This window comes from Rana temporaria, chromosome 3 (genome assembly GCF_905171775.1).
Source record: "Rana temporaria chromosome 3, aRanTem1.1, whole genome shotgun sequence".
In the NCBI taxonomy this organism is placed as follows: Eukaryota; Metazoa; Chordata; class Amphibia; order Anura; family Ranidae; genus Rana; species Rana temporaria.
Window position 1 is genome coordinate 463,165,219 of NC_053491.1, and position 12,566 is coordinate 463,177,784.

The window sequence follows — 12,566 nt, forward strand, 5'->3', positions numbered from 1 at the left end:
CGGTTATCCCAAAAGAGGGGAAGGATCCAGGGATATGTAGCAGTTACAGACCAATATTTTTACTAAATGTTGATTTAAAAATAATCAAAAAAATTACATGCCAAATGTGGTATGTAAGGGGGTGAGGAGTGGGTTAAGAGGAGGTTCAATTTTTAGGTGGAACTCCTCTTTAACCACTTACCCCCCGGACCATATTGCTGCCCAAAGACCAGAGTACTTTTTGCGATTCGGGACTCTGTCGCTTTAACAGACAATTGCGCGGTCGTGCAACATGGCTCCCAAACAAAATTGGCGTCCTTTTTTTCCCACAAATAGAGCTTTCTTTTGGTGGTATTTGAGCACCTCTGCGATTTTTAGTTTTTGCGCTATTAACAAAAATAGAGCGACGATTTTGAAAAAAATGAATATTTTTTAAATTTTGCTGTAATAAATATCCCCCAAAAATATATAAAAAAACATTTTTTTTCCTCAGTTTAGGCCGATACGTTTTCTTCTACATATTTTTCGTAAAAAAAAATCGCAATAAGCGTTTATTGATTGGTTTGCGCAAAAGTTATAGCGTTTACAAAATAGGGGGTAGTTTTATGTCATTTTTATTATATTTTTTTTTACTAGTAATGGCGGCGATCAGCGTTTTTTTTTTCGGTACTGCGACATTATGGCGGACACTTCGGACACTTTTGACACATTTTTGGGACCATTGGCATTTTTATAGCGATCAGTGCTATAAAAATGCATTGGATTACTATAAAAATGCCACTGGCAGTGAAGGGGTTAACACTAGGGGGCGGGGAAGGGGTTAAGTATGCCTGGGTGTGTTCTTACTGTGGGGGGGGGGGTGGCCTCACTAGGGGAAACACTGATCCACGGTTCATACATTGTATGAACCGAAGATCAGCTTTTCACCCTGCTGACAGGATCGAGAGCCGTGTGTTTACACACACAGCTCCCGGTCCCCGCTCTGTAACGAGCGATCGCGTGTGCCCGGCGGCGATCGCGCTCGCCAGGCACACGCACGGGAGTCGGGGGCGAGCGGGGGGCGCGCGCGCGCGCCTCCGGCGGCGCGCGCGCGCCCCTAGTGGCGGCTGGGAGAGAGGACGTCATATTACGTGCTCTCGCCCAGCAGAGCCACCTTGTGGACGTATTTCGACGGTGCGCCGTCGGAAAGTGGTTAAGTAGAATCTGTCCCCTTGAATTTGATGCGAACGGCCCATAATGTTCGATCGAACGGCCGATGTTTGAGTCAAACTTATGTTTGACTCGAACATAGAAGCTCATCCCTATCCTCCACCTTCCATTTGCGGAGCCCCACAGATGTTCAATAGGTTTAGGTCTGAAGACATGCTTGGCCGGTCCATCACCTTTACCCTCAGCTTCTTTAGAAAAGAAGTGTGACATGTTAGTTATTTTTATTTTTTTAAACGGGAACCTTTACAACCACTTTAAGAAATCAACTCCTTTATGTCAGTGTACTCACATTTCCAGTTATAAAAAAGAAGAACTTTGTGGCAGAACTACCAACCACACTTTGTGATGTCCAGGAAATGAGTTTTCTTCTTCTTCTACAGTCTGTCTAAGACAAAATAAACAAAACTGCTCCGTCCTCAGTATCTGCCTTCCAACATGAAAGCCACCCAGGTCCTCCTGATATTATTCTTCATCCAAGGTGAGTGTTGGTGACCTTCATACAAGTGGTTGGGTTGTTCTTGGGTTGAAAAGGATTCATGTTAAATTATGTTACTCTTCTATCGGAAAATTCTAAAAGTTGATGAAGAGGAAGGCGAATGGGAAAAGTTACCAAATCATCTGAACCTTCTTTCTTTCACTATTTGTTAATTGTAGGTTCTATTTAAAATGCTTATAACTTTTAACATTTAGACCACCTTGAAAATGACTATTTTATTTTTTATCGCTAGAATTGAGTTTATGTTTTTAGTGACAGGTCAAGTGTGTGTGTAACCACCTAATATAACGAGTACATTGAATCGCTATAAGTAACACAAATACAGTACTTTTTAAGGCAGTAGAGGTTTGTTTAACCACTTAAGGACCGGACCAATATGCTGCTAAATGACCCAAGGGGTTTTTACAATTCGGCACTGCGTCGCTTTAACAGACAATTGCGACGTGGCTTCCCCGACTCCCGCGGGGAATGGGCGTGCCTATGGAGAGGGAGGATGATTGACGGCCGGCTCTGGCACGTCACGCTCCCCGAAGACAGCCGGAGTAGGTCTCGGCTCTTCACGGCGCCTGCGCACAGGCTATGCGCAGGCGCCGTGAAGAGCCAAGCCTATTTCGGCTATTTCCGGAGGAGCGTGACGTGCCAGGGCCGGCCGTCAATCACCTTCTCTCACCATAGGAACGCCCATTCCCCGGAATCTTCAATGATCCATAGCACAGTGAGTACGGGGATAAAAAATGTAAGACCGGCATACTGTAGCTCGCGCTACGATGCCGAATGTAATGGTATAATAATTTATTTTTTATTTTTTTTTTAATAGGGTGAACCCCCGCTTTAAATTGCATTGTTTATTGTGAAAATTACAGTTGCAGTTTGGGAGATAACCACAGGGGGCGCTGTAGGAGTTAGGGTTCACCTAGTGTGTGTTTACAACTGTAGGGGGGTGTGGCTGTAGGACTGACGTCATCGATCGAGTCTCCCTATAAAAGGGATCACTCGATCGATGCAGCCGCCACAGTGAAGCACGGGGAAGCCGTGTTTACATACGGCTCTCCCCGTTCTTCAGCTCCGGGGAGCGATCGCGACGAATCGGCTATAAACGAATAGCCGCGCCCCGCAGGAATCCGACCGCCGCATGTAGCGGGGGGGGGGGGGTCCCGATCCCCGACCCACGTCTAGGCAGGGACGTACAGGTACGCCAATGTGCCTGTACGTGCCATTCTGCCGACATATATCTACATGCGGCGGTCGGGAAGTGGTTAAGTAAATTGTGAGGTTTTTCAGTAATATCCTTTTTTGCAACGTTTATCATGATAATGTTTATTTTCCATTTGAGATATGGAGGGGCAGATCCTCAAAGATCTGCACCGGCGCAGCGTATCTGAGATACGCTACGCCGCCGTAACTTACCTGGCTTTGGTTTGAATCCAGAAAGAATTTGCGCCGTAAGTTACGGCGGCGTAGTGTATTTCTCGTGGCGTAAGGGCGCGGAATTCAAATGCGGCGAGTAGGGGGCATGTTTCATTTAAATGAAGCGCGTCCCCGCACCGAACGAACTGCGCATGCCCCGTCCGTCAAAAACTCCCAGGGTGCATTGCTCCAAATGACGTCGCAAGGACGTCATTGTTTTCGTCGTGAACGTAAATGGCGTCCAGCCCCATTCACGGACGACTTAAGCAAACGACGTGAAATTTATACGCGGGAACGACGGCCATACTTAACATTGAGTACGCCACCAGATAGCAGCTTTAACTATACACCGGAAAAAGCCGAACGGAAACGACGTAAAAGAATGCGACGGCCGCTCGTACGTTCGTGGATCGTCGGAAAAAGCTAAAAAAAAGCTAATTTGCATACTCGACGCGGATTACGACGTGAACGCCACCCAGCGGCCGCCGGAAAATTGCATCTTAGATCTGACGGCGTACTAAGGCCTGTCGGATCTAACACAGATGCCGTTGTATCTTGTTTGGTGGATACCAAAACAAAGATACGACGCGCAAAATTTGAAATTACGCGGCGTATCAACAGATACGCCAGTGTAATTTCTTTGAGGATCTGCCCCGGAATATTTATCTGCTCCTTCTGCTCCAGAAAGTAAAAAAAATATAGTTTTTTTGTCATGTTACAGTCAAAAATGTAAATGTATTTTATTGGGATTTTATGTGATAGACCAACACAAAGTGGCCCATAATTGTGAAGTGGAAGGAAAATGATAAATGGTTTTCACACTTAAAAAAAAAAAAAAAACGTGAATAGTGTGGCGTGCATTTTTATTCAGCCCCCTTTACTCTGACACCCCTAACTAAAATCTAATGGAACCAATTGCCTTCAGAAGTCAACCAATTAGTAAATAGGGTGTACCTGTGTGTAATTTAATCTCAGTATAAATACAGCATAAATGTTCTGTGAAGCCCTCAGAGGTTTGAACCTTAGTGAACAAACAGCATCAGCCGGTAAGTTTGAATGAAAAATACCGGCAATGCAATGACCGGTATTTTTCATTCACTGTCATCTGTGTACATGGGCGTAGGAACGGGGGACACATCCCCCCCCAGGAAATAATGCGGGGGGACAGGTATGGTAAAATCCCCCCCAGGTTCAGGGCCGGATTCCGACTTCCACATTAATTCCGGGACAATGCAGTGAAACTCCGTCCACCTCCGCCTCTACCTGACATTCTACTGGCCATTGGTTGCTACAGCCGCCCAGCGTGTAGCAACCAGTGATGTCATGGATGCGACTCCCTGCTCAGCACTCAAAGCGGAGGAGGAGTTAACTTCCTCCTCCTCCGCGCCAAGTGCTCTCCACCATGCTGCATGTCCTCATCTATCGTCTCGCAAGTGCATCTGGTGTCTATGGACGTAAAAGCTGGACTCTGGAGCGTGCCCGTATGGGGACCCCCTAGGTGGTTTTCCGATGTGGGGAGGAGCCGGGAGTGCCGTTGGGGGACCCCAGAAGAGGAGGATCGGGGCCACTCTGTGCAAAGCTATTGTGGAAATTTCAAGATGTATTTAATATGGATTGTGTAAGGGGTTAGATCGGTAGCGGGGTGTGTGACCCCCTGGATGGGTTCACTACACACTGAATTTATACAGACAGGCAGTCGAAGACGGTTGAAAACAAAGATTTTGGTTTATTCTTCCATTTTGCTGGAATCAAGTGCAAGCATCCAAACAGCATAAACAAAATCAAACATAAAATAAACCCTGGCTACTTGGGGCGTCTACCTTCACCACACAGGAACCTATCTAGGGAGTCTGGCACAGCCTAGTGCTGGGCAGACACTGCTGGTCCTACAGCAGAAAACAATAGTCTCTTTTTGATTTTTATCACACAGAAAAATCAACAGCACTTCACCTCTTCAGAAGTATTTCTGCTACTGCTCTCCTTCACTCAGAAAGCCTCAGGATGCAGCAAATCAGTGGTAATCCTCTGGATTACTTAAAGAGGCCATAATTGACTCATTCTGAACAGCTGAAGTTTTCTAACGCCCTTAAACCTTCTCTGGCTACTTCTGCAGCCGACGCCTAATAACAATTGGTGTATTGTCTAAACAAGGCAGAAATGTATCTCCCGTCTGTGACAACACCCACAGATTTACCTGACTTCCTGTCACAATTGTCATAGTGTCACCCAGTGTTTAGTACTTCCGCAACCCGCTCTAAAGAGCTGACTGGGGCAGTCTGAGACTGGTTGAATCTCGTCTGGTAGTAGAAAATGTCTTGAGGTTGGAGTGTGATGTTTTCGCGCGTGGGGATATGTCCGCCAGCGAGGGACCCTCTGTGCATTAGCACGGACGATCGTTGAGGAAGGGATATGCTCACTCCGTAAGGACATTAGTGGTTATAGGCGGATGTGCGCTCTTGTCTCTGCTGTGTCTGATCAGCATGGTTTGGGATTCGTAGTGTACGCCTGTAGATAGCCTCCATTCCACCTACAATAATGCTATAATCTGAATATGCTTTATTCTATGAAATAGCGCAAAATAAGGATTCTATCAGCGATAATATGGGAGCTTGTGAGCATTTTTGGATTGGTGGAAGGCATCCATGTTTTAAAAGAAATACGGCTTTGCCTGCAACAAGGCATACATGCATTCCCTGCACAGACACACCCATAAGACTTTAGCCAGCATTGTATTCATTGTATGTATTCTATTCATGTATTCTCTTTATGTATTCTATTCATTGTATTCTTGTATTGTATTCATTGTATAGGACATCCTGTTAGAGGGATGCTCTTATATGGTGCTTGCTGTGTTGAGGGGACATCCTGTGATGACCACTCCCATGGGGGAGGTGATTAGCTGCCACAGTGAGTACTTCCTGTTTGTGGGAATAAAAGGAGCCGTGATTAGCTGGGCAACCAGAGGATGGCGACGATGGCGAACTGAGAACAAGATAGTGGTGGTTTGTTATTGAATGAATGGCAGATCGGATGAATGTGAACCTTGAAGTTTAAAGATGGATTATTTCACTAAGATGAAGTGTGTGCGTACTAGCACAGGCAGAATGGCGGTGTGCTCTGCATACAACCAAAACTGCCACGTCAATATGAACTGCACAGTCGAGGTAAGTATCATATGTTTGTTATTTAAAAAAAAAAAAAAAGCGAGGGTTTAGTAACCCTTTAAGTCATGTGAGACCAAGCACAGATTTCCGCTTTCCTGAATGAAGAAGTGGTTGCCAAGTAGGACTTCCAAGTTAAAGCGTAGGTCCGGACATAATTTTATTTTTATTTTTACGACACTGGCAAAGTTATTACTGTATTTATGTAGTAACATATATGAATAAATCCAGATCTTTTCAGTAACAAATTAAAAAACGTACAGTTTAGGCTGTAATCGATCTTCTGGGCGTTTACATTTTAGCTATGGGCATGTGAAGCCCAGTTGCTTTATCTTCTTGGTTTTTCTAACAGAGGTGCATGCTGGCTAACCAGCATGTACCTCTCGATCTCGCGCATGTGCAGTTAAACGCTGCTCATAGCGCTGTTAGACTGTGTGATGACACTCATGATGACGACATGATGACACTCATTTCCCAAGAGGCCAGGCGAGTCACGAAGAAATGTGGAACCGCCGCGGAAGAGGAAGTAGGCAGATTAGGAAATCTGCCTAGTAACAGGGTTTTGGAGGCAAGTGAAACATTTTTTTTTTAACTAAAAGGAAGCTAATAAGGTGAAATTTATTTTTAGGGTGGACCTCCGCTTTAAGCCAACATCCAGGAGATGCAGTTCTCCCTCTTCACCAAAGAAAAATAGCAAATTGACATCCTGGTTAAAGTGGGAGGAAGCCACCTTAGGGATAAAGTGATCTAAATTTTTAGGACTATTCTGTCATGGCGAAACATTAGGTGAGGCTTCTCGTGCACAAAAGCCCGCAGTTCTGATACTCTTTTCCCTGAGGTTATGGCAACCAGAAATTTGGATCTTAAGTGTTAGATTCCAGAGTATAGCCAATTCTGTAGGATAGAAAGGAAGCTTTGAGCTTCAAGGACTGTAGGCAAGTCCCACTTAGGGAACATTGGCTTTGTAGGAGGTCTTGACTTCATGCAAGCCTTTGCATCACCAAGGGATAAAATGGCCTATTGAACCCAAGTAAGTGCAGACAAGGCTGGAACTTGAACTTTAAGGGTCAGATTCACGTAGATCGGTGTATCTCTGCGGCGACGTAAAGTATCCAATTTACGTTACGCCGCCGCAACTTAGACGGGCAAGTGCTGTATTCTCAAAGCACTTGCTCCGTAAGTTGCGGCAGCGTAGCGTAAATCGGCCGGCGGAAGCCCGCCTAATTCAAATTTGGATCAGGGGGGCGTGTTTTATGTAAATGTACTGTGACCCGACGTGATTGACGTTTTTCACGAACAGCACATGCGCCGTCCGTGGAAATCTCCCAGTGTGCATTGCTCCTAATACGCCGCAAGGACGTATTGGTTTTGACGTGGACGTAAATTACGTCCAGCCCCATTCACGGACGAGTTACGCAAACGACGGAAATTTTTTAAATTTCGACGCGGGAACGACGGCCATACTTAACATTGTTACGCCGCACTTATGCCACCATATAGCAGGGGCAACTATACGCCAGGAAAAGCCTAACGTAAACGTTGTAACTTTACTGCGTCGGTCGGGCGTACGTTCGGGAATTCGCGTGTATAGCTGATTTACATATTTCGACGTGTAAATCAGCTTACACACCCCTGTCGGTCAGCGGAAAAATGCAGTTACGATCCGACGGCGTAAGAGATTTACGCCTGTCAGATCTAAGGGAAATCTATGCGTAACTGATTCTAAGAATCAGGCTCATAGATACGACGGCGCGACTCGTATCTCTTTTGAGAATCTGGGCCTAGGTGTTCAATTCAGATAATGTCCCAGACTTCTGCAATCCTGCCGTTATCAAAGAAAGTATGGCTGGAGAGGTTATTATTTACTATCTGCTTTGTATGAGGCACATATTTGACCATTTGGAATTCAGCGACAGTAAAGATTTTTAGACTAGCTGTACCCTGTATACAGTGAAATCACTTCCCTTCTTTTCATCCTTCCTCAAATGTCTTGTGAAATTTTCTCTTAGTCACTTTCAGTTAAAAACAAATGGAATATTTTTGCAGTATGTGGGTTTTTATCTTGGTCATCTTCCTCTATGACTAATGCCGCATACACACCATCACTTTATGTGATGAAAAAAACCAACGTTTTAAATCATGAAATAAAACAACGTTTTTGAAACTTCATTTTCAAAAACGACTTTGCCTACACACCATCGTTTTTTCAAAATGCTCTAGCAAAGCGCGGTTACGTGCAGCACTCTTTTCCATTAAAGCTAGCTTCTTAACTTGCTTCTGAGCATGCGCGGGTTTAAAAACGTCGTTTTGCCCACACACTATCAGTTTAATTGACACAAAAAACGACATTTTGAAAAGACATAAAACAACGTTTTCCCCCACACACGGTCATTTTAATTGACGTTTTTCAAAACGTCGTTTTTTTTCATCACATAAAGTGATGGTGTGTACGCGGCATAATAGTTTATTTCTAACAGTGACAGAGCCGTGACTGACAAAATTGTCCAGTCAAGGGAATAACTCCATTTTAAGATGGTTCTAATGCTGCGTACCCACAACCGTTATTCATGACATGCAAAAAAAAACATGTTTTTCTGGTCGTGATTCCACTCAAGCTTGCCTTGCATACACACGTTCATTAAAAAAAATGCTTGAGCAAATCGCGGAGACGTACGACGGCACTAAAAAGGGGAAGTTCCATTCGAATGGCGCCACCCTTTGGGCTGCATTTATTGATCCTTGTGTTAATAAAGTTTGGTGAGAGACGATTCGCGATTTTCAGTCTTCGTGCTTTTCAGTCCGTTACAGCATGATGAATGTGCTATCTCCATTACAAACGCTAGTTTTATCAGAACGAGCGCTCCCATCTCATACTTGATTCTAAGCATGCACGTTTTTTTTCCCTTTGTAAAAGGCTACACAAGACTGTTTTTCACGACTTTGAAAAGAACGACGTGAAAAACAGTGAGAAAAAATTGAGAAAAATGCTATGGAGCCTACACACGACCGTTTTTCACGACCAATCTAAAAAAATTGCAAATTTCTCGCCATGAAAAACGGTCGTGTGTACATGGCATAAGATTGATCCTGCTCCTGTGTCAATATCAGGCTCTGTTTGGTTGTTAAGGGGTCTACTGTATTTAGAACAAAGAGTGTTTGCAAACAACCACTGTACCATCTGCCCGTCTAGCTGTCACCTCCTTCGGTCCCCCTGAAGGCTGCCATGTACATCCTGGTCTGTCCATCAGAAAAGACCTAAAAGGTTTCTGCGGTCTGAGATATCTGCAAGGTCAGGCAAATAGAGGTAGAAGGACTACAGGAAGTGGTCAGCATTAGCCATGTCATAATATTAGCACTACACCGGGTTTCTACCTTAAAGCAAGCCACACTTGTCACAGTCTTTACTGTCTCCGTTAGAAACACCAACGACAATATAGTGCAAAGATCTATGGGGGTAATCCACAAAGATCCGGCGTAACTTAATTTTTCTCATTTAAGTTACACTGCCTTAAAATTTCTACCTAAGTGCCCGATCCACAAAGCACTTACCTAGAAATTTTGGTCTGTGTAACTTAAATTCCGCCGGCGCAAGGCATTCCTATTTTCATGGGGGCGATTCCCATTTTAATTAGGCGCGCTCCCGCGCCGGCTGTACTGCGCATGCTCGTGACGTCATTTTCCCGACATGCATAGCGCAAAATTACGTTACGCCGAGCTTTGTGGATTGCGACGGGTCAATAAAGTTGTGTCGGGAAAAAAAAAAGATACGGCAAAAAAAAAAAAATTAAAAACAAAAAAAAAATTGCGTCGCTGGACAGAAGGGTCTGTTTTTACAAGGTGTAAACAGTTTACACTTTGTAAAAGCAGCCCTAATTTTGCGTTTGCAAACTAAAACTTACGGAGAAAAAACGAAGCGTAAAAGCTTCGTGGATCTCTGCAAGTGCTAATTTGCATACCCGAGGCGGCATTTCGACGCAAAATGCCCCCATCGGCGGATGCGGTACTGCATCCTAAGATCCGGCAGTGTAAGTCCCTTACACATGCCGGATCTTCTGCCTAACTATGGAAAACTGATTCTGTGGATCAGTTCCATAGTTAGGAACAGGGATACGACGGCGTAACAGCAGTTACGCCGGCGTATCCCTTTTGAGGATCTGGCCCTATGTGCTTGAATATCATTTAAAATCATAGTTTAGGTGGGAACATGAATTTTGGATTTGCTGGATTCACAAATGACTGAACTAAATGAATTACCAGCTGCAGTAGCAAATTAAACATTTAGCATGGGTATTACTACCCCAGCTAAATGTGACATTTTCCCGATCTGGCTGGCTCAGGCTCATAGTGAGGCTGCTAGGTATGATTCGTTTTTGGCTCCTTCTGCAGCCGGAGGAGCAGTGATTGTTTAGTTTGGTCTGTTCAGGGATTATCAAGCTTGGAGTTTGATTGCCTTCCCCTGCCTCTAAAATACATTTTTAGAGCTTAGATTGGAACATTTCAAATGACCAGCCTGAATATTAAGCAAGGCCCAGCCAATCCCTACAGTGGTGTGCCCTGTTGGTGATTGGGATGCTGTTAAATTGCCTGGAGCCCTGAGGGGATCGTCTTTTCTACCTCTTGAGGGTGTGGATTAGTGAGCTGAGAGAAGGGAGGCTGCTTGCCCCTGTCACCCTTAGGGCTGGATTCTGAGCTACCCATGGACTGAACCTGCTCCAGGATTCTGTGAGTGGGGTCTCCTTTATGTGCCAAAGCTACTTCATGGTTCTCAGCCATGAATCTATAGACTGGTTCAGTTTAGCCATATCTGTTCTGCAAGCAACTTCATGTTACCCAGTTGTGAATCTATAGACTGTTCCACTATAGCCATATCTGTTCTACAAGCTACTGCATGGTTTCCAGCAATAAACATATATACTGTTCCAGTCTACCTTTACCTGTTCTTCAAGCTACTTCATGGTCCACAAATGCGAGGATATAGACTGGTCCAGTCTATAGTTACCTGTGCTAAAACACACTTCATGGTCCACTGCCGTGGGGATATAGAGTGTTCAGGCCTACATGATAATTGTCTGTCAAGTCTGGTATTCATTTTTCAAGGACCCCCTGAAAACAACAAATTACTGAAGTTTGAAGTTATAACTTCCAACCAGTAATTTCACAGTAAATAGATAAATAATCAATTATTATCTTATAACATATAGCATATATAATCTATGATTTAGCTTGATTTAAAACAGTACCCTTTCAGCAGCAGCAGCAGCAGATCATCCCTCTTAAATGTGTCAGAAAAACATGGGATTATGGTTAATCCTTATACCCATAAACCCATGTTTTTCCCTAGTAGTTAAGAGGGCAGGGCTGGGTTGGAAGGGAGCATTTGTCCTTTAGAAACATGCCCCTACTTTGACACTGCAGTGAAAGGACAACCTCCACTGCAGCATTTTTATTGGACAGCTTGGACCAATAGTATTGTATCATTGCCTTTACTGGCAATGACTACCTGAAGTCTGGAAGCCATGGACATTACCAAAGACTGGGTTTCCTCCTTTCTGATGCTTTGTCAGGCTCTAATTGCAGCTGTCTTCTGTTGTTCTTTGTTTGTGGGTGTTTCTGCCTTTAGTTTTTCCTTCAGCAAGTGAAATATATGCTCAATTGGGTTAAGATCAGGTGATTGACTCGGCCATTACAGAATATTCCACTTCTTTTCCTTCAAAAGCTCCTGGGTTGCTTTTGTAGTGTGTTTTGGATCATTGTTAGAGTTGAGCGGACACCTGGATGTTCGGGTTCGACGGGTTCGGCCGAACTTCAGAAAAAAGATCGGGAAATACCTTAAAATAACATAAAAAAATAAATAAAACCAATAAAAATAAAAAATAAAAAAATAATAATTTTGACATAGGAGGACGGTTAGGGTTGGGGTTAGGGTTAGGAGGTTAGGGTTAGGGTTAGGGTTGGGGTTAGGGTTAGGGTTGGGGTTAGGGTGAGGCCCCGTACACACGACCGAGTTTCTCGGCAGAATTCAGCCAGAAACTCGGTCGGAGCTGGATTCTGGCGAGAAACTCGGTCGTGTGTACACTTTTCAGCGAGGAACCCGTCGAGGAACTCGTCGGGCCGAAAAGAGAACATGTTCTCTATTTCCTCTTTGTTCAATGAGGAAAGTCGGCCCGCCGAGCTCCTCGGCGGCTTCCACACTGAACTCGACGAGGAACTCGATGTGTTTGGCACGTCGAGTTCCTCGGTCGTGTGTACGGGGCCTAAGAAATGTAGTGCTGCTGCTGTAATATGCAGAGTATCTCACAGAAAGAAATGCAGTG

At 44.5% G+C, this 12,566-nt stretch overlaps 1 protein-coding gene across 1 annotated transcript in view; it reads left to right on the forward strand.

Annotated features, from left to right (window-relative positions):
* The first annotated feature begins 1,539 nt into the window (after positions 1-1,539).
* LOC120930590 overlaps positions 1,540-12,566 on the forward strand; it is a 67,920-nt gene continuing 56,893 nt past the window's right edge. Inside the window, exon 1 of the mRNA XM_040341765.1 lies at positions 1,540-1,666. Within this exon, the coding sequence (XP_040197699.1) occupies positions 1,624-1,666 (43 nt within the window). The 5' untranslated portion in view covers positions 1,540-1,623. The remainder of the gene's footprint in view (positions 1,667-12,566) is intronic.